This window comes from Orbicella faveolata, unplaced genomic scaffold (genome assembly GCF_042242905.1).
Source record: "Orbicella faveolata isolate gen_17 unplaced genomic scaffold, um_ofav_v1 contig_24, whole genome shotgun sequence".
NCBI lineage: Eukaryota > Metazoa > Cnidaria > Anthozoa > Scleractinia > Merulinidae > Orbicella > Orbicella faveolata.
The window spans coordinates 20,547,891-20,569,258 of record NW_028301552.1 but is presented as its reverse complement, the minus strand read 5'-3'; the positions used below and the strand labels follow the sequence as shown (position 1 = coordinate 20,569,258).

The 21,368-nt window shown below is 39.6% G+C and overlaps 2 protein-coding genes across 3 annotated transcripts in view; one reads left to right on the top strand and one right to left on the bottom strand.

Moving 5' to 3' along the window:
* Positions 1-1,155: 1,155 nt before the first annotated feature.
* On the bottom strand, positions 1,156-7,377 carry LOC110047120 (cyclic GMP-AMP synthase-like receptor 1). The gene is made up of 2 exons (XM_020752858.2): positions 6,728-7,377; positions 1,156-5,112 (listed from the first exon to the last, which is right to left on the bottom strand). Exon 2 carries the CDS (start codon positions 5,103-5,105, stop codon positions 3,573-3,575), a length of 1,533 nt encoding a protein of 510 aa, XP_020608517.2. The 5' UTR covers positions 5,106-5,112; positions 6,728-7,377; the 3' UTR covers positions 1,156-3,572.
* Positions 7,378-8,009: 632 nt separating this feature from the next.
* LOC110047104 (uncharacterized) overlaps positions 8,010-21,368 on the top strand; it is a 19,279-nt gene continuing 5,920 nt past the window's right edge. Inside the window, exons 1-13 of one of the 2 annotated variants that reach the window (XM_089291605.1) lie at positions 8,010-8,193; positions 8,297-8,554; positions 8,825-8,939; positions 14,959-15,084; positions 15,784-15,848; positions 16,214-16,325; positions 16,807-16,982; positions 17,124-17,186; positions 17,426-17,509; positions 18,217-18,399; positions 19,306-19,397; positions 20,410-20,984; positions 21,223-21,266. In XM_089291605.1, the coding sequence (XP_089147731.1) occupies positions 8,125-8,193; positions 8,297-8,554; positions 8,825-8,939; positions 14,959-15,084; positions 15,784-15,848; positions 16,214-16,325; positions 16,807-16,982; positions 17,124-17,186; positions 17,426-17,509; positions 18,217-18,399; positions 19,306-19,397; positions 20,410-20,984; positions 21,223-21,266 (1,962 nt within the window). In that variant the 5' untranslated portion in view covers positions 8,010-8,124. Of the gene's footprint in view, positions 8,194-8,296; positions 8,555-8,824; positions 8,940-13,373; positions 13,600-14,958; positions 15,085-15,783; positions 15,849-16,213; positions 16,326-16,806; positions 16,983-17,123; positions 17,187-17,425; positions 17,510-18,216; positions 18,400-19,305; positions 19,398-20,409; positions 20,985-21,222; positions 21,267-21,368 lie in introns of those variants that run through there. The other variant, XM_089291606.1, reaches the window with a different exon arrangement.

Below are 21,368 nucleotides of genomic sequence, written 5' to 3'. Positions count from 1 at the left end.
TGGTCATGTGTAGACTTGTTCCGGTCCATCGCGTGGGGTAGGACCGCCAATCATATGCAGCGCAGGATTTGGTTCATTTTGCCCGCTCACGGAGCTAGCTATACAATAAAATGTCGTAAAGCACATTTATTTTGACTTCTCGTCCGACACATGCATTGTGCGTTGGACAGAGTGAATAAAAACAAATATACCGGTCCAAGATATGTTGTGACACACCTCCTGACCTTTACGGTGGCTGGTAACAGTTAAGAGCACTTTCCAGCAGCTATACTTTGAAGGATCAATACTTCCACTCCTTTTCAAGTGATGCGGCAATATCGTGTTCATCGTCGTCGTCGTCGTCCTCCTCCTCCTCGTCCTCGTCCTCGTCCTCGTCCTCGTCCTCCTCCTCCTACTTCTCCTACTACTCTTCGTCGTCGTCGTCGTCACCGTCGTCGCCGTCACCGCCGTCGTACTCCTCCCCCTCATCATCCCTGCTTTTTGCGCCAATGGGGAAATAGCGCCGTAGCTTTCTGTTTTCACTGTGCTCAATCTCTGGCTACCGCTCTCGCAATGTTCTAGTCATTCTATTCTGCCTTCCGTCTCGCTACCTCTAATGTCCTCCTTCAGGTCTTTACAGGTCTTCCAGTGCTACTCTCAGTTACCTTCTGGCCTCAACCCTGACGCCACCATGCCATCACTGGATCTCTCTCCATGCAGTATATGTCCAATCCCGGCCAGTCCAACGCCGTCTTCTTATCTTATCCCCTATTCTGCTGATGTGTCATCCCGATGATTCTCTTTGCTTACTCGTGCAGGCCATCTGATCTTTAGAATCCTCACCAAACTAGAATGCATCTCATTTATCTTATTCACCCTTGGACGCCCGTCGAAGAGTACTGGCCTTGTACAGTTTAACCTTGGTTTTCTTTCCACTGCAGCCTTTGAGCAGGCTCTCTAGTCGAGGATGGGGCGAAGAGAAGGCGGGTAGAGAAAGGACGCCACAACCCCCAACACCCCGTTCTCCCCTCGGCCACTTCACTCTCAGCCAGTTTCTTTCTGGCCCTTCCGGCCGGAGCCTGTTCACAGGCTATTTCCACTATTCATTTCATTACCTTTGTTAGGTTTTAAAAAAGCGCCTCTCGTTTTTGTGCCTATTCTTTTTTCCACAATATATTATTGTTTTTTTTTTTAATTAGGTAACTAATGCTTACACTACTTACAAAATAACATCTTTAATTAGCTTACTCTTTGTGCTTATTCTTAATGTCCTCTGTTCTGCCCCCATCTCAGTTTCGAGACTTTTTGCACCCAAGTAGACAAATTTTGCAGCATCTTGTACCTCTTCGCTCCTGACTCTAACCCTGTCCACCCTTGCTCTATCTATTCGCAACATTTTACATCTTATTTAGTGCCTTCAGACAAACCTGTTCTTCCTGCCGCAGTAACCAGCCTTTCCGTTTTCGCTTGGATGCGCTCAAACTTGGATTGTGTTCCATAAGCTACCCCGATGGACAGAATGGAACGCCTTTTTACACTCGATGAAGGCGCATCCGGAGGTGGCCTCCCTTTGCATTCCTGTTCGAGTATGATTTTGGTGGTAGAAATCTGGTATTGATCATTGTTAACCCTCAGCCTAATTAATCGCCATACCAGGAGGGCTGGTTAGCTTTCTGTCAGGATTTTCCTCCCTTAAGGCAGCGAAATACGAGATACAAAACTCTCAACTCGGCCCTTAACATTGTTTCGTTGCAAGTTTTGGGACGATGTTTCGCGTTTTTCACCTTGCATGATCAACTTGTCGCGCAACAAAAACATTTGTTGCGGATTGAAGAAAGTTGTTGGGAAAAGTAGAGCGCGGGTCTACTTTGAGCGACAAATTTTGGCTTTGTTGCTCGTTTTTCATCAACCCAAACTTGCAACGAAACAATGTTACGCGACAAGTTGATGGCTTTTGTATTTCGTATTTCGCCGCCTTTAGGTGGTTGCCTTCCAGGGCTAACGAGTTTCCATCTACCCGGGTTTGGAATCAGACTTTTCCTTTTCCTAGACCATCTCCGCGAGCCCCATCTGCCCGGATACGGCTGACGTTATGGCGCCAGACAACCGTCCTTGCATCAGTCTCCAGATCTTCTGGTTGCAGTTTATTGGGCAATGCTGTCGAGAAACGCTCGTCACGACACAGACATATTTCCAGAGGATGGGCACTAGTCACCTTGGTCATACCTAACCTAGAACAAAGAGTGGGAGCCTGTAGACATTCTATTGATGCCTCCGTTCCATGATACTAGAATCTGGTATCATGATCTGATTGGTTAAATCATTGATTGTTGACATCTTTGAGATGATCATTTGACAGATCTTTGTAAAATGCGGTTGACCGCCGTACAAGACTCCTACGGTTCGTGTCATTTGTACATTTGCCGTTCTCTTTTAATTTTCGGTCTCTGGACCTTTCGCACTTTATGCTGTGTTTTGAGAAGGAATTTTAAGTAGAGTGGTGCCGTTTGACTGAGCTAATTTTCTGTCTCTGGACCTTTCGCACTTTATGCTGTGTTTTGAGGAGGAATTTTAAGTAGAGTGGAGCCGTTTGACTGTGCTATAGCAATCAGTTTTTTTAAAGGTCAAAGGCCTGCATGGTTTCCGCTGTTATCTGCATGTCGCTTCCCAGAGTTTGACACCTCTGCAATTTGCCATATGCTTATAATTTGTTTAGACTCATTTCTATTTCAAAATATGTTTTAACCTCTCTAAGTATTGGCTCTGGAGGGACAAAGTTTGAAATATTCCGTGAACATGTTACTTACTTGCACTCTGTTATGACGCCAGGCCCAGCTGTTTGATTAGAGCTGTACAAAAAATGTAGCTTCTTGACAGGTCTAATTACCTCATTGACTGATTTGCTTCAGGCAAATCACCAAGGGTGGATAGGCACACAAAAAGAGTCTACAGGCTTCCCCGCCGCGTCCCTCCCGCATCGCTTCGCTCTCCGACTTCTTCAGTTTTGCACTCATTGGCTCGCTTCGCTCGCTGAACTTTTTTCCCGTCCTCACCAGGAGCCTGTTCGCAGGCTATGCCTAACCCATTTAGGCCCAAAGTTTAAAAAGGTCTGTTGGTAGAATTTTTTTAAACTTTGCAAAAGATTTATCTTAACATGCTTATCACAATTCGATAATAAAAAATGGGTTTCCACAAGCCATTTTTGAGTTATAAGGCAGCACTTTTAAAAAGCTGGAATTTTTAACAAGCTGTATCATTACTATGGTAACCTAATATACCATAAAGGTGACCACAATTGTTTAACAATGATTGGTCGTTAATGTGATACCTAATATTACAACATCAGTTGATAAAATGTGGTAGTACTGAGCCATCAAAGTATAACTACTGGAAAAATCTGGAAACTGTTACCAGCCACCTGAATATGGACTTTAGTTCAATTCTCTCACTTTCCAAGGCAACTGTGAAAATTTCTTGTGAGATACGTTTTAAAAATGTCAGTTAGATCATGAAATCAGATGTGTCAATAAGAGCAAATGGCATTATATTATAAAAATAATACCACGAAACCCTGATAACTAGACAGCAATGCATCAATCTAGAAGTATTTTTACAATCATTATCAAACCAAATACAGCACACACTACATAGATTTGCTGCACAAATAGTTCACCAACTACTGAAAAATAACAGCTGAAACACAAGCATGCCACCACAACAAGCTGACTAACAATGACAAACTGCTCAAATTTCCAGCGGTTCATATTAGCATTATCAAAATTAGACACAGTAGCCAGTGGCTTCCTATTAAACTCATCTAACAAGTGCATAGCTGCTGTGCATTCTTCAACACCATAGGGCTCCAAAATGTTTACACCCCTTATAAAATAGTGTTGTAAATATCCTTCATGTAGATGTTGCCTGTATGTTGATATGATATGTGACAACAGTGCCCCTAGTGTGCTGTTGTTGTTAATTGTATACACATCAAAAGGAAGCTTTCCACTTTGCTCAGCAATCCACAAGACAACAGTCTTTAAATGGTAGGATTTTAGGGCTAGATAACTTCTCTTCTTTACTCGACTGAACTGCTTGATTGCAAATTTGATGACAACGTAACACAATTTCAGCGCTGTCTTGTCAGAATGATACTCAAAAAGCTTTGACTCGGCTTCAGCAAATGTAATTCTCCAATCAAAATCATGCGAGATATGATGTGATAAACAATGCTTGTGAACTAAGTAGCATCCCGTAGCCCTGATAATGTCGAGAAGTTGACATGGAAATATATCTTGCACTCGCACGAACCAATCATAAGCTACATCTGCAGAGTCGATTATTTTGATTCCAAAGACAATATCGCTATGAAATGTAAACTTTCCCCGAGGGCCATCCAAAACTGCTTTAAATGTTACTGCAGGGTAGTTGTATTCCACATCTGCTGTGGCAAACTCTTCTCCTATTTTTTGTGAAACTAACCTTCCAGAAAGCAAAGACTGTGATCCACACTTGACAATGCAATCATGCAAAAATGCATCTTGAGTGAAGCCATTGACAACCACCTTGCAATATCCAGGTGATGTAGGTATCAAATGGTCAATTCTAACACACAATGGCTTATAAAATATATTCACATCAACATCTTGAATCATCTGTGGTTTTGACCATGGAAATATCCCTGAGTTTGAACTCAGCAGAGGAAAAAATCCAAACCCATGATCAGCTGAGCTCCCAGCAAGCTGGTAATGCCATTTTGCTGTATCTCTGGGCAGCAACAATGTTTTGTACTCGTTAGGCAAGTTACACAAATCTAGATATCGTGAAGTCTTCCTCAGGTGCCAATTAAGCAACCAGTGGCCACCGAAAAAGCGAAATAAAGCAAATGCCAAGACAGGGGTGATGAGAAGTACTGGTGTGGAAATAACAAATACCAGATATAGGTTAACTCCTTGAAATATAGGAAAGAACTGATCATAAGCAACCACAGCAATCGAGGGGACCACAAAAAAAATAATCAAGTACTTTGCAATGTCTAATATTGAAGGTTTATGCACTGCGGACAGGTGAAGACCAGCTACAACATTTACAAATCCTGTGAAAATGTGGGCAACAACTTCTTCAATCATGTTGTTTCTACGAAAAAGAAAAAAGCAGTCACTTGTGAGAGATCCTTTCATTAATTAGTGAACTCTTGTGAGAAATTATTATAAAGAAATGCTTCAAAAGCTGTAGAAATTGCCGGGGCCATCTGACCTAAAAAATTGCAATACCAAGTTATGAATTGCAGTGGGTGATCAGATTATGCAAATAGTATGTAAATGAGGGTCAGTCACTCATCTGCTAAGGTCTAGTCTCCTTCGCAACCACTTTTTGGGATATCACGTGTGAAGCATTGCGTGACAGTTCCAAAAGAAATGGCTGCAAAAGAAAGTAGCCAGAAATAGGCAACAAAAAAGCATTTCTCATGAGTGACACAGTTACAGCATAAGGTAGCTAATCTAATTCTCCTGGCTGGGGGTGGGGTGGTGGTGACTCCCTTGCAAACGGACAGCGTTTTGAATCCTATCTGCCATGTGTAAGTTATAAAACTGATTAAAACTTGACAAAAAACAATATTTTTAATTTATTCGTCCCTGGTTGTTAACGGGAGCTGATCAAACAATGAAGCGGTTGCAAGCAAACGCTTTCTTGTGTCTCTGACTTAGCAGACAGAGAAGGGAGTCTCAGTTTCAAGCCTGGGGCGGATCTAAGGGGAGGGTGCAGGAGTGCACCCCCCTCACTGAGATGACATATGCCTTTCTAATATGACTGGTATTTTGTGAAAAAAGAAAAAAGAAAAAAAAAAAAAAACTCAGTTAAATCATTCCTTAGTGGTGCATTGCCTCCTAAGAAAAATCCTGGATCCACACCTGCATGAGGTAGTGTGCAGATGTCTTGTTGTTAATTTTTTCATGTACAACCCTTGAAGATACCTTGCCAGTTTTATCCAGAACACCCCGGGGGGGGGGGGGGGCACTGCCATATATGGGCTACATAGGTATGTGCCGCTGTGAAGGGTATGGTCTTTGAGCAGTTTACTCTAGGATAGGGTATATAAATCAGAGCGTTTGGGTCTAGAATAGGGTATCATTTTTCACAAAACTGACTGGTTGGTTGAAGATTTTATCTAGAGTAAGGAAACCAGGAATTGCCACTCAAAAATATAAAAAAAAATAAATCGGCAAGTTTAAATTTACGCAAATCAGCCTCAACAGTGTCGATAGATGGGGGGATTTGGGTAGTTTACTCTAGTATAGGTTAGCAAAATTCAGCTGAACTAGCTCTGGTATAGGCTAAGGGTTCCAGGGTCCCTGCGGCACATCCCCACCCAGAAATTCCCAAAGTACCTCCCCTGGGAGAACACCCTTAGTGAGAGCAAAGTAACAAAGTTCGTGACTTTGCACTCCTAAACGAGACTACGCACATCCCCGTCCCTCTCATATGGGAGTCTTCCCTCCCCCCCCCCCCCCTCCCCGCCGCCGCCACGTCGCGGCTTAATTTCTCAGTAGATCTAGACGCTATTTTCATTCAAAGAGAAACTTATTTAAGCTTACAGTTACGCTCAAAAATGAGGTAGCTGAAAAATGATTCGCGGTTAATCATAAGCTTGGTACATTTATGACAAATACAGCCTTATGCGCGACATTTCCGCCCAGTACGTATAAGCTTAATACTCAACGCTGTTTACAATGCAGTTGGCTAACTTTACCTGAAAGGAATGTTATTGAGCTATAACTGGTTGCAGCTCGCTCCTTGCGGCTCAGTAACAAGTTCCTAAGTGTTGAATACCTGCTATAAAAGTTTACTTCATTGCACTTCTCTTAGCAAAGTTACCACAGAGTATAATTTATATATGTACAACAGTATGTGGGCAAACAAATCAGTTCTCATATATTGGTCATGTAAGAGTCATGAAAAGTAATCGTCTAACTTGCGAAAATTAGCGCAACGGGAGCGCCACCCATGCAGTTCACATAGCGAATGCCATCTTTTTCGACTGCAGTTTATCACCTGATCAAACAAAGGCTTTGACCTAAATTACTTGTTTCTTTCTTAAGAGACACGAATAAAGGCAGCCAACCAGGACAATCATTTAGAAGAGCTGCCGACTGCCAAGCCAAGAGGCCAAACCACATAACTTCATTTGACGAGCCACTTTAGTTGTGACGCGTTAAGCCGCAGGATGTCTAGCAGCGTGTTTGATCCATAGATTGCGTGTTACTCATGTCCATTATAATTCCTGCACGAAGAGTCGCGTGGAATTCAGTATTCATCAAACATTGCATTGCTTTTTGTTTCACATGTGAACAAAACAAAGCAACAAAGCAGATTTGCTTCGCATGATCGACCGAGATCGAATTGATCGTTCGCTCGATAAAACGCGACGTAATACCTTGATACATCACGCAATAAGTTATCAAAACACGCTGTGTATCAGCGTGAAACATCAATAATCTTTCGAGGTACGTTCCCGTTGTCACGAAGACCGTTCTCGTATTGCATTGATTTCTCGTAAAACCGCAGATAAAAATAAAAGCTCTGTGCTAAGCAGTGAAGTATTAGCTTAGCTTTCTAATCTTAGCTTTATACGTAATCTTTTTATTGAATTATTATTAAGCCAACCTGTATGGTGGCGTGCAGAGTTGCAACTTCATCAGACTGTGGTTTTCGAACTGCTGAAAACGAACTTTCAGTTACCTTTAAAATTCTCTAAAGGACCCCTAAAGCGCTCTCGCGATGTTGTGACTTTCAGTGGGTTCACAATGTCTGTAATGAACAGGCACTTGGAAAAAAGCACTGCAACTCAAAGTTATGCCCGCCTAAAGTAAAATCTAATTTCCCAAAATACTGGATTGTGAAAAGCCTCTTGTAGAGCACCCACAAAAATTACGTGAATCAACAAAAACACTGTAATAAGTTAATTGGCGGGGGATGATAGTTGTCTCAGCCAATAGGAAACGGACAATGGTTTGAGAATGAAATTGACACGCACGTCAGTGGGGCCGCACAATTTTACACCGAGTGTTGTGTTACGTCGCGGCAAATTAAACTCGCTTATCTCTCTACAAGATGGTTATTTAGGGAAGCAAATGCTAACTTTCATAAATGACGGACATAAGGAATAACCGCGGACATTCTAGGAAGCTGAAAATCGGGGTTGGCGGTCAACCTGTGGTAAGCCACGCTCTATGATGTTCGATTTATTTCGCTCTTTTGCTTTGACAGCAAGAATTTGAAATCTGGAGTGAACTCTCATCCGCAATGATTATGTCCGCAGCAAAGTTGGCAGAATGAGGTCGAACTACAGCCTACAAGTTCCCTAGCAAGGGTCACATCGGCACAGAACACAAGTTCACATTCAGCGGACGTATCTCGCCATCCCGTTGCAGAAGGAACGGCGTTCTCGAAGCAAACGTTCGCTGCCGCGAACCCACGCGGCCGAAAATTAGAAGCCACTGCCTTCCCGGCGTTTCATTCGAAGAACGCACCAGTGAAAGTTTCCGTAACTGGCGAATGGGCGCTGAAGGAATGCCAGGTGCATAACTATAACTTAAGTTAAACTTCATTAAATTTGTATAAACACGCGTTGTGATTCAATGCGGGCAAAGACTGTTATCAATTGGCGACGTAGTGCTTCGCAGTTGGGTTAAACTTTACATATAAATGCAAAACGACCCTAAGTTGTAATGTACACTTCAGTTGCTACGCATTCTGTGTGTAGGTCCTTAGCCATTAAGTGTTCACTTGTTGATTCTAGATTGTGTGTGTATTTGTTATTAATAGATTTATACCTTCTATCCGAAAGGAACACACATCCTGGGCTAATCAGTTGCTAAAGAAAGGAAAGCGCCGACTGATTTCCGACATCCGTCGTTCGATGGGCGATGGGCAAACTTTGGTTTACATTTTGGAAACGCTGGGTAGGTGATGATATATATTTGAGACTGCAATTACAGTATTCTTCTTTGTTTCTGGCATCCGTCAAACGCATCTATATCGGTCTTACTCGTGTAAAGAAAACAAAGGAATAAGCAAGATTAACTGATACATGTTTCCACAAAAGATCTCCATATGTATGCTAATCTTTCACAACCCTGCGCTCCGACAGTTCCGCTTGCAGTTAAGTAAGACACTTGAAGTTAAATCTGGTCTGTCTCTCTTTCCGTCTCAAGGAAGCTCATCTTTGGCACAAAGTGTGAAAATTTGTTATTCTCTGCTAGGGTTACTTGTAAGTATATATTTCCTGTGGTTACTGATCGGGCCGTCAAATATAACAATATTAAAGTTCAGCCATAAATTTGATCTGATTTTGGCCATTGTCTGATCTGTTGATGTTGTGTGAAAAGTCAATATAATGTGGATTTTTCCTAAACCACAAGCACACTGCAGAAGAACATTCAGGCAGTACAGTGTATGTTTGTTTATCTCAGTGGTGATCAAAATTTAAATTCTCTGTTCTCGATCTGTTCAATACGTCGTTAAACAGATGGTGATGAGAATAAAAAGCTATCAAAACAAAATGATTTTTAGTACAAAATGATTCAAAACATGCTGTACTTTAGAGAGCTTCATAATAAATTGGAAGAAACTATATTTGATCATTTAAAAAAATAATTTGAAATTGAACTCGTTCCATGCATGAAACTTTGAGGTGTCAAGTTATTTTTATTATTTTGTAGAGTGATATTTTGTGACACTTAATTTTCTAAAATCTAGCAATTTTGTAATGTCTCCTTTATGAAATAAACTAGTTTTCTCATTTTTTTTAAAGCATTGAATTTTCCAGAATTTTTATAGAAACAATTTCTATGTGAAAATGATGTTGCAAAAATGTTGTATATCTGTAATAAGGTAAGATGCTGGTCTAAGCCCCTTCAACCATTCTTGTAAACAACCCAGAGGTTCTATTAACTTTTTCAGCAGGAGGGAAACTGGTTTCACAGGCAGGCAAAACTATTTGAACTGAACTTCTCTATACTTTTTCAGCAGGAGGGAAACTGGTTTTCACAGGCAGGCAAAACTATTTGAACTGAACTTCTCTATAAGAAAAACTTTCCACTAGATGGTCAAACAAGGCAGTGAAAATAGTCCTTACAACTGGTCAATTCACCTGCTGCCTGGCCCTTAATGAAACCCCTAACAACCAGCACCTCATATGGCCAGCCATGTGAATTTTCTAGTTTTGATTGCTTATAAGCCACCACAACCACCTTTAGTATTCACAACTGAACCTTTTCTTTGTAAATTAATCTCTTCCAAGTGATCACCCGAGAGAGACTGATTGCCACCAGTCAACACTAATCTCAAACTCAGTTTTCTCAAACTCTCCACTACCTCGAACTGGAATCATTTTCCTTTGAATATACACTTTTTCAGGCCCCTTACTAATTGTTGCAACCGCCCTTTTAAAATCTTTGAGGTGTTCATTTACCAGTGAGAGCTTTACCGATGCCTATGTGGTTAGATATACATTCTCAGAGGATTTGTGCTTCAGATCTATTTTTTGGGATGGAGGCTTGATCAGAGTTTTTGTTAAATAAGGCTTGGTGTTTGTGGCCTTATGCTCCACTCACAAAGGGGCAAAGAGGATGAGTGAGTGAGTAAGGCTTGGTGTTTGAAAGCAACCTGGTGGTCTGTTCACGAGTAGAGGCCGGAATGTTGTATTAGGTGGTCCCATGGTGACATCAGCCAAGGAAGTAAAGGTTGAGCAGGCAGTGATTTAGGAAATGAAAAGCCTTGACCCTTAGGCCAATTCCAAGGGTATTTTGTCATACAGTCATACCTATACATGTATCCATACATATCTTTATTTAAATTCAGATTTTTGATTAGCATACAAAAATGCTAGCATCTCTGACTCGTTATTAAAATTGTGCTACTTACTACAAATGATACTACACATTATTTACAAGCACATATATAATAATTTTAAAAAATTAACTGACTCTTAAAACTAGTTAAATCCAGTGCCCTTCTTATATCATGCTAAAGAGAGTTCCAAGCAGAAATAGACAGAAGGTGGAAACTGTTCAGTCCAAAAGTAGTGGTGGCCACCTTCAGTACATTAGGAGCTTTTTAAACCCCCTGAGATCATATTCACAATTGCGAACCTGAAGCGGAGAAGTTAGATATCGGCAATTACACTGGCAATAATAAACCATGGTTGCCTCCATCAGGGAAGAGGCCACATTTAAGCTCCACACTGTTGATGCACAGCCCTGGTTTAATTGTGGGAGTATGAAGACTTGCGAAGTGTTTAGTGTGGTTAAGAACTGCATTGGGGGAAGGGGGGAGGGAGGGCATGCAAGAGTTTCCTGCTTGCTGTTGTTTGTTTTCGGCTCTTCATATTCTTTCCCTCTGATTTTCATAACTTACAGCTAATTAACAAATTTAAACATTTAGATTTAAACATATAACTCGTTTTTGCCCCACTTTTTGGATGCTTCAAACTTCCCATTTTGACGATTGCTCTACTACACCCCCTAGCTCTGCCACTGCTGGTTTATTTCCTAAAGGATGAATTTAACCACTGTAAAAATTGCGAGCTTGCATTTAGCTTTTGTGGTTAATGTCCAAGTGGAATGTGAACGGTTAGTGTGTGGCCTTTTATAGGTTGGCCTTCTGCAAGTTGGAGCCATGGTATGCTAGCCCAAACTTTTCAGTCACCTCAATTACTTTGTCCTGATCAGTTGTAGAAGTGGTGGTCAAAGAAATCCAGTGGCTTCTGTTTGAAAAAAGCACCCTGGTCTTTAGTTAGTCCTGGGCTATTGCACAGCACTTCACATCTAACTTTGCATGATGCTATTAATAGTGTTTATTTTTCTTCATGTTAATGAGGTACAGAGATTTTTGTACATGAAATCTGGTATATTCATCACAAGATGCACCCCTCTACATCTTTCTTTTTACTTCTAACTTATGGTCGCACAATGCCTTTTGAAAAGCCTGTTTTGCAAAATACAAAACTTTGGAAGTTAAAGGCAAACTTTCTACTTCTGTTGATGTTGCTTTATATTCCTCTTGAAGGTTATCACACAGAGAGCTCTCACTTTTGTACATTCATGTCAACTATGCTTTCAAAGGAGCCTTGGCTAAGATACTCGACATCCTCCATTTTTCTGGCTGACATCTTTTTTCATTCTGTTTCCTTTCTTTTCATTTCTTTTGCAAAATTTAGTTTACGTAACTTAACTTAGTATTAAAGACTGAATAGCATATTTTGTATGTCCAGAAAATATCCATATCTCCCTCACGGAAGGGATTTTTTTTGGGTCCCCCTTGCCCCACCCCTCTGGAAATTCCAATACAGCTTCATATTACAATTTAATTTTTTTGGTTTCACCAAACCCCCCATGCGCCAGGGAATTATAATCTCTTTTGTGGGAGAGCAATAATATTAATTTTCTGGAACTGCACAAATTTGAAGAAAATAATTAATTGCATAATGTGGAGTAATGAATAGGCCATATTCGTATTCTCGGTATTGAACTGTCCCGAACTAGCTTGAAATGGAGGCTCGTACGGGGGAATATCATTAAAAAGCGACAAATGTGATTTGCATTTGAAAAGACTCCCCGCATTAACCTCGGTTGCAAGCTAGTTCCAGTCCAATACCGAGAATACAAATATGGTCTATTATCGTTAGTAAAAGTTGTAAAAATAACATAATGAAACACCTAACAAGTGTCATAGCTATCAGGTGGTAGGATTGTTTTACATCTCACATAATGGTGCTAATATTCATATTTATTTTGCGCATCAATGCAGGTAATTTTGGCTAGTAATAATCTCACCAGATTACACTGTATTTGGTGTTACCTTACTAGAGACAATAAGCTTAGTTTAGTTGACTGTGTTCTTTATTCTCATTGCCTGACTGATTAACAGCTTTTTGATATTGTATGGAGAAATTAGGCATTAATCATGCATTCTTGGGAATTGGAGTGGTGTAGAAGTCATTGTCATTCAAAGTCATTTAATATCAATAGTAGCACATGTTATTGATATGTAAATAGGACAAACTCATGGTTGTTAAACATGTGGCACCCTTTTGTTCTATATCACATTCTGTATATAGCTTGACTGAAAACCAAAACATTAAAAGCCAATATAGTGACTGTTTATTAACTTTTTGCCCCCATATTGATAATCCAGAATGTATTTATTAGCCTGTGAAACAGTACATGTACTTCATCGTCTTTATAGTCTTTAACATTAAAATCATGAGCAGAACTGTTTCTTTTAGAATAGAATACAAAAGTGTACTTTGTTTATCCTTGAAATTGCTGTGGAGTGTAATCATCAATCACATCGTTCATTATACCCATTGTATGTAAACATACTAATAATCACTGTATTAGTTATTAACTAATTTTGCCATTATACAAATTTGGTGAAGTGTGTCAAAGCAGTGAATTCACAGTTAATCTTTCTTGGCTTGTTTGCTGGAGGGTTTGCATTGCAAGCTCAGTTCTACATGGTAGACTTCTCCCATGCACAAATGGCATTTAGCATTGCAATGAATGCAGTTGTGAAGCTATGATGATCAGAAAACCATGCTAAAATGGCAGAAAAGAAGAAGTAAATATGCTATTCTTGTCTTTGACGTTAGTGATGTTGGCATCCTTGGCTTTGGCTAATCCTTGTTTGCTGATAACTGTACTATGCTAAGCATTACACAGATGATCTCCCTTTTTGTTTGTGATCAATGTGTAATTCGATATTCTGTCTTGTTTATGATCTTTTTATGTAAAGCATAACTTTTGTTGAACGTGCTACATCTGTGCACTTTGTGTTCGTAGTGGGGTTTATTTGTATTTTTTAAGGAATGTTTGATGTGTTTACTTAAACAAGTTCTTCTTGAACTCTGCCAAAAATGAAGCTAATACACTTCATTTTGTTTCATACCAAACACAAAAATATCTTGTTATTACATTTCTATGTAGTAAGAGCAAATTCTTGCTGTCTAGTGCGCTGAATAATCAGTGGCACAGCCATAAATTGCAGCCTTGTCTTGCTTGCCTTCATTACCTCTGGACATTACTGAACAGTTGATTATACATAGCACTGTGGCAACCTTTTCAGTATGCAGACGTAATGTCAAATTTAAGGTCTGTGATACATTTGTATACAGGAAGAAAAGAGGTTCATTTTACAAATATTATTCTGATCAGGCTTGTCACAGAGTTGTGAAGCAGGTAGTGTATGGCTGATTTTACTTACAGCTAATATGTACTCGGCCAAGATCATGAAGTACATTTATGTCCTTACTGTAGCTGGTGATGTTCATTACTAGGCAGCCAGCTACTTTTAGCAACTCAGCTAACACCTACAAATTTATTAATCCAATTCATTAAAAATTTAATACATTCTCATCATTTATTAAGTACTTTACACTAAGAGAAAATATAAGTTTTTAATTTATTTGTGGGTCCTAAACTTATTGAGTGTGTAGACCTTTGTGTTGACTATAGTAAAAAAAAACCAGTGAGGTCAGGGTGCTAAGAAGCTGACTTATAAGCAGTTACTATAATGTACTAGCCCAAAATTCACTCTCACTTAAATCCCCTAAAACGATATCTCTTACATTCCTTAATCTGTAATTTGAATCTCCTCAAACATTTTTCCAAGGAACTTCCCTTTCCTGTTGGGCAAGTGAAACATAGACTTAACTAGCCTGACTGCAAAATCTGCTAGGCTAGGGCAATCCAGCCTGTGAGAGCATTCAGATTTTTTGGCTCTTGCATTTTTGTCTGCGCATGAAACAAGAGCTGAAAAAACCGGATGCTCTTGCAGGGCACAGGCCATCAGAGATAACTTTCTTTGCACGCTGGAGATTCTGTGATGTAAATTAAGGAGACTGACATTGAAAAGTGACGGATTTGATAATAATAATTAATTTATATATTAACATTGTTTGTACTGTTTTTTTCTTTACAGCTGGTCAGAAGATTCCAGGGGTTTATGCACGTCCTATAACAAGGGCCCAGAAGTTGGAGAATCTTCAGCTATGTATGAGCTTCATGGGAAACAGAAATATAAACCTACAGGGAATCTATGTTGGAGGTACATGTGTGCGTACGTAGTTTACATCTACATACAATCTGTTTTGATTGATTAGATGAAATTGTCAAAAGATTCTGCAAACAATTCTAATAAAGATTCTGAACACAAGAACCTAATATTTTATTACTAGATATGGATATTTCAGGGCTGGGTTGTTTAAGCTGATTAAGCTAACCCAGGACAAGCAAGAATTTTTATTTCAGTTTTGTAACTTTGCCTTGAGGGTTTCTGTTGACATTGTTTGTTCTTCTGTTTTGGGTTTGAACAATCTCAAAAGCAGTGAAAAACATTTTTATACAAGAAATATGAATACCTTGGTTAACTTTTAACCATGGGTTAGTATTAAACAGCTTTCGAACAATCCGGCTCATGACTTTTTACAGTTACCATTTCAATCAAACAAGGATCTGAGTGATTAAAGCAAGAAGTTACAAATTCCTGTAGTTGCAAAGAAAGATGCTGTCAGGTGCTTAAACCTTGTAAGAATGAATTATTCATGTTAACTACGATATCTGAGGATTTCAATGATTTGATAAAATGGGGCCAGACCCAAGTATAATCTGTTACACAAACATCTTTCATTAGTCCACCTTACAAAGTGATCATTTGTCAGCACATTGTATTGTAACAAAATAAGCTAATTATGATGTAAAAAACTAAATAACATTTATTTTTTTCTGTTGTTCTTTTTCTCATCAGATCTTATCGATGGTAACGTGAAATCTGTCCTGAATCTCTGCAGAAATGTCAAGTCACAATTTGAGGTCAATAGAACTAAAAGTCAGTTTTGTGTACAAGTCATGTACATGTATGTTTTTAAGTTCATGAGTGACTTTATGAGAATGAGAAAGAATACCGGTCCTATAAATGGGTACCAGTTAATTTAAAGCTGGGAGTAACTCTGCTCATGGACTAGGATCCCATCAAGGGGAAAATAGAAAAACACTGACAGAGATAAGCTCCAACCAGCAGTAAGGACCTCTTGGCCTGATGCAGATTTTTGCTGATTTACCTTTTCTGATGTGTAACCTTTGTTCTGCTGTGGGCTTGAATTAATCATAATTACATGTGATAATAATCATCTGATGACAATCTGAATTAAATATTGTTCATGTGTCTTTTATTACAGGGAGGAGGATGGATGTCTCCCGACAGAGCACGCCCTGGTTCATCTGGATCAACTAAGGAAGAAGATTTCAGATTTACAAATGGGACGGTGCCACACTCACATTTGACAAATGGTTGGTTTTGTATTACCGTAGTAGACAGTAGTTCAATCATGACTATTCAGTATGTTACACTCTTGGCGTGTGAAAGGGCAAAAGTTATTTGACAAATGGTTGGTTTTGTATTACCGTAGTAGACAGTAGTTCAATCATGACTATTAAGTATGTTACACTCTTGGCGTGTGAAAGGGCAGAAGTTATTTGTAAGTCCTGAGTTTGACATTTACGTGACGCTGTTTTAATTTTTTTCCCTGAAATATCACATCTATTCTTATATTTTTATAACCTGCTACCTTTTAAATGATTACATGTGCGCTCAAGATTTCTACAGAATGATAGTCTATGAGACGAAAGGCCGATTCAGTTATCATCACATTGAATTCATTTACTTAAAATATGCTTTAGAAACTGTAAGTGTATGAAGAAATCACTAAGACACAACCATGACTTTGATAAGTGTATTGCGCATGTGTAAAACTTGTTTGCTGGGTTTCAGGTTATGATATTGACCCACGGCCACATGGTAACAGTTCAGGATACCACTCTGATGAGGCTTCACCAACTCGCAAGAGTGAAACATCCCCAGCACAAGAGTTCCGCATGCCAGGGATGCTTGAGGGTCAGGAAAATCAATCCAGAAAACCTGTACAGCCTTCAGATGTTGTGATCATGGTAGATATCATAATTAGTTGCAGTAACTAACTTAATTGGCAGTATGATTTTAATTCTTTAGATTTTAACCTTTGTCTGTTAAGGTACACACCTGCTAATAAACAACAACAACAAAAAAATGCTGTAACTATTGTGTCATAGAACCGAACTGAGCTGGACAAAAGAGGAGTCCTACAGACCAGCGAGAGTCCACTATCTTCACTAGTAAGTGCTTAGTTGTTATAAAATAGAAAATGTTTGATTGGTCAAAGAGTCAGTGCTGTTCAGTAACCTTTATCATGGGCAAATGGCTTTGAAAGTGTATTATCAAAATTACAGTAACTGCACACCACATCAGAAAAGCACAATGCCTTGCAGAGTTGAAAAACAGAAAGAAAATGTATCTTGTGTGAGACAGTGCCATTTCAATGTTGTGTTAATGTTTTCAATCTTTTTCACTGCAGATTCGCAGCAATGGAACCATTTCATTGGAAGATAGACTGAGATCATTATTGAGTACACCAAATCCTGGAGGACAGGCTGCAGAGGTTCGAACACAATTAACTAACAGGGAGATAACAATAAATAAATAATAACTGCAATAGTGCTAAATTATCAGATAAAATAATCAACATTTTGCATTGTTGCCTTCTTTAAGGAACAAAGAACAAGTATGCTTTTAAACCTTGAAGATTTTTTTAAAATAAAAAATAAATAAATAAATAAATAAAAAATAAACAAATAAATAAGTAAATAAATAAATAAATAAATAAGTAAACCTTGAAGATGGCTGATTATTTAACACCAACAGAGCAAGAATTTATAGTAATGACACCTACCAGTTACATGTATTTACTTACTAGCTAGTGTAGTGTCGCTTAGGTTGGAATTTTTCAGCTGGAAGGGAAAGTTCTGTCACAAAAAACTTGCTGAAAACAACAGAGTTGCTGAGCTATCTACTAACTGCATACAGAAATTCATAGAAATGAGGGACAATGGCATCCAGGAAACTTTAAGAAAGCGTCAAAATTTCACCAACCAACTCAGCTTAATAAAAAACCATGCCATAGAAAATACAGTGGCCAGCAAAATCAATGCGACATATGCGCGGCGCATGATGGAAAGGTGTCATATCGACGAATATACAGCGGCTTTCCTGGATTATGATTGGCTGTATTTTTTATGACATGATATAAATGGATGTATTTACATTGAGTGACTTGTGTGTTAGTAAATCTTTGAATTTTTTTTACAGGAAACAGAGGAGGAGTTGATTATTCCACCACCACCGAAGTCAGATCGTTTTGATGACGATGACGACGATGTGGAAAGACGACTTCAGTCACTGCTGGATGTTGCTGAAGAGGACAAGCCGGATGTGGAGGTGAAGGTGAAGGACTACAGTAGCATGCGGGAACTAGACAAGATTGGCTATGTGGTAAGAATGACAGCTCATCAGCTATAGACCTGAAAACATAACTAGAAAAGTTCGCTTTCAAACTTAGTACACAAAACCGTGCGCTCTTTCCAATTCCAAAGACGAACGTTCATGGCGAGAGCAAAGTCGCAGGCGTTTTCCTTTATAAACATAATTTTTCCCCTGATTTTAAAGCACGTTTCCGTTGAAATTGTTCTAAAACAATTGCTTTAATTCTGTTTTTAGCCTTGTACCGAGTTATGATGTACTGTGGAAGTTCTGAGAGCAGTTAAGGACGCTAGAATTTCTCTCGGTTGTAGTCTGTCCGTAGACGTTTATGTTTTTTTGCTGCGAGTTATTTCTCTTCGAACGCGCGAGCGATGCGAGTGCGGAACGCGAGAATGGACGTACGAACTGCGTTCGGGCTTTTTTAAAATGCCCCGCGATTAAAGCAGCTGAGTCGTGGTATTTTGAGTTATGTTGGCCACATACAAAATTACCTTTAAATGGTAGGAAACCTGAAAATAACAGTGTAATAAGATAGAAAAACACCAAAGACATAATGATAAACCATAAAGGAACAAGGATGGCTAAGGATGGAGAAGATTAACACGGAATACAAATGACGAATTTGAAAAATCGAGGCTGAACTTTTCAATATGCGCAAACCGTGACTGAGCTCCTCTAGCAGTGTTGTTAATTGCGATCTCAGTGAACTCAAGACAAAATAGACGGTCTGTGGACAGAACATCTCGGTTGCGCCTCGAGCAACTCTTCAATCATGATTAGCTTGCGAGAGCATGTGGTTTTTTCGGCTCTTCCGATATGATACGTTGTAGTGAGTGAAAAATAGGTCATGCGACCCCCAGCTGCGAAGGAAGTAGATCTGTCTTCGCTAAGAAGTAACATTCCTCTTCCATTTGTTAGCCAAGTCACCCTTCCCAAAAGATGAGGAACGTTCAGAAAGGTCGTAATCAAGGAAGGACCAGCAGTTTTACAGGCACTGCCAAGGCGGCAAGGTAAACAATTAGTTTTCTTACAGCGTATTCGGTATTGAATCAAAGAAAGAGTAGAAGTAACCTTGTTTCCAGTGTCGCTGTTCTTCAGAGGTCGGGAAGAAAAGGGAACTTATGAATGACGTTGGAGTAGAAGGGTTCAAAAAGAAGAAAATGTATTTGCTTCGTTTTGTTCTATAGTGACGTGTAAGTTACAACTTAACGGAAAAGGAGGAGGGGGTTCTCTCTCGGATGATGAGCCTGCAACAAACACACTGAAAGTTGTAATTTGATGTGCGATAAGCATTGAACATTGGAGAGGAAGAGTCAATAATTTATTTCGGTAGCTAAATCTTAACATCTGTCAGTAGACGGTCGAGTAGGAAAAGACTGTGACTTAGTTATCCTGAAGACTTTACGACCCTTACAATTTTGGTTCTGGTGTTTTTTTAACCTCGATGGCCCTCTTCAAATATCAGCTAGCTCCTGATATCTCAGAGCTGCACAGAGGTTGCCAGAACAAACAACGCAATCGCCCGCAATCGTTAATACTTAACAGTTATATTATGAGCTTGAGATTTCTAATAAACAATTAGATTATGAGCTCGAGATTTCTATCGCGTGATAGTTGACGAGGACGCAGCCCAAGTCAACTATCACGCTTAGAAATCTAGAGTGAATAATCGGATTGTTTTAGTATAGATCTACTAGTCTTTCAAATCTTTGATCTAAATCCTCTTCACAGACACTTCGAAAACGCCAAGAAGCGACCTCCAGTTTGTTAACAAGCGCTCACTGCTACGCTACTCACTATCTGCAACAGAATAGATAGTAGCGTAGCCAAGCAGAGAACGCTATTCGTGATAGAACGCTAGAGCAGCAGCATTTGTAAACAAGATAAAAACGAATTGACACGGAAATAAAGTAGTGATCACGATTGGCTGAGTCAAGTCTCAGTTTTTACTTTTAGGGTTTGCTTTTTTATCAGGGCTTCAGTAGTGGCTAATGCACCCATGTGTATCTTAATTCTCCTCAGGGGAGCTAAATTACCAACAGCACCCCAGAACAGAAGGACCAAGATGGATTCTGACTCGCCACCTAATTCACCCAAGTTACATCGCAAATTAGGTACGTCTGTTGCCTTGCCAACAAGGGCAACTGTCGTTTCATCTGAAGTACAAGTCTCGCGCCCACAACTGGTGTCCTCTCAAAGATCTTCAAAGGACAGATCAGGAAGCATGTATGGTGAGAGCAGCCATGCAAAGCAGATCATCAAGGGGGAAGGCACGCCACCAAAACGATTTCAACGAGTTAATTCCCATTCAGATTTCCTCAAACAAGTCGCTGAGAAGCTAGCGGACAGGTCAACCACTCCTACAGTGTCTGGATCAGAATCAGCATCTCCACCCGACACGCCCATGCTTCCGACACTGTCACCCACGTCATCAGTTGCCACCTTTGTGTTTGTTAGTACATCAGATTCCTCTGGTTTGAGCTCTGATGATGATGATGATGAAGATCATCACCGACGCAGACGTTCCTCCAGTAGAGGCAGAGGTAGCGGTGGGACACCAAAGGGCAGAAGGGACAGAACAAGCTCTCTTGGATCAGGTATGAGCTCTCTCAGTCATCCTGACAAGGATCTAAAGATACCGCGATATATATTCGATTAAGTGTCCAACCTCGAATAAGCGCCTACCCAGTAGGTAGGAAAAGTTAATAAGCGCCGTTAACAAAACTCAGTCTACCATCCACTGGATAGTTTTTTGGTATGGCAGTTAAGGTATCCACCCTTTGAGAAATTGCTCCCATAACCGATCTATTTTTTTTTTCATTTTTTTTCTTTCAGGAAAGGCAAAGAGTACTCCAGATTTACAAGTAATTCGAAAACAGGTATTGGCAGAATTTTAATGAAATAATTCTTTGTTAAATTAACAATCAATTAATAAATTAATAATAATAATAATAATAATAGATAAATAATACATGTAAATT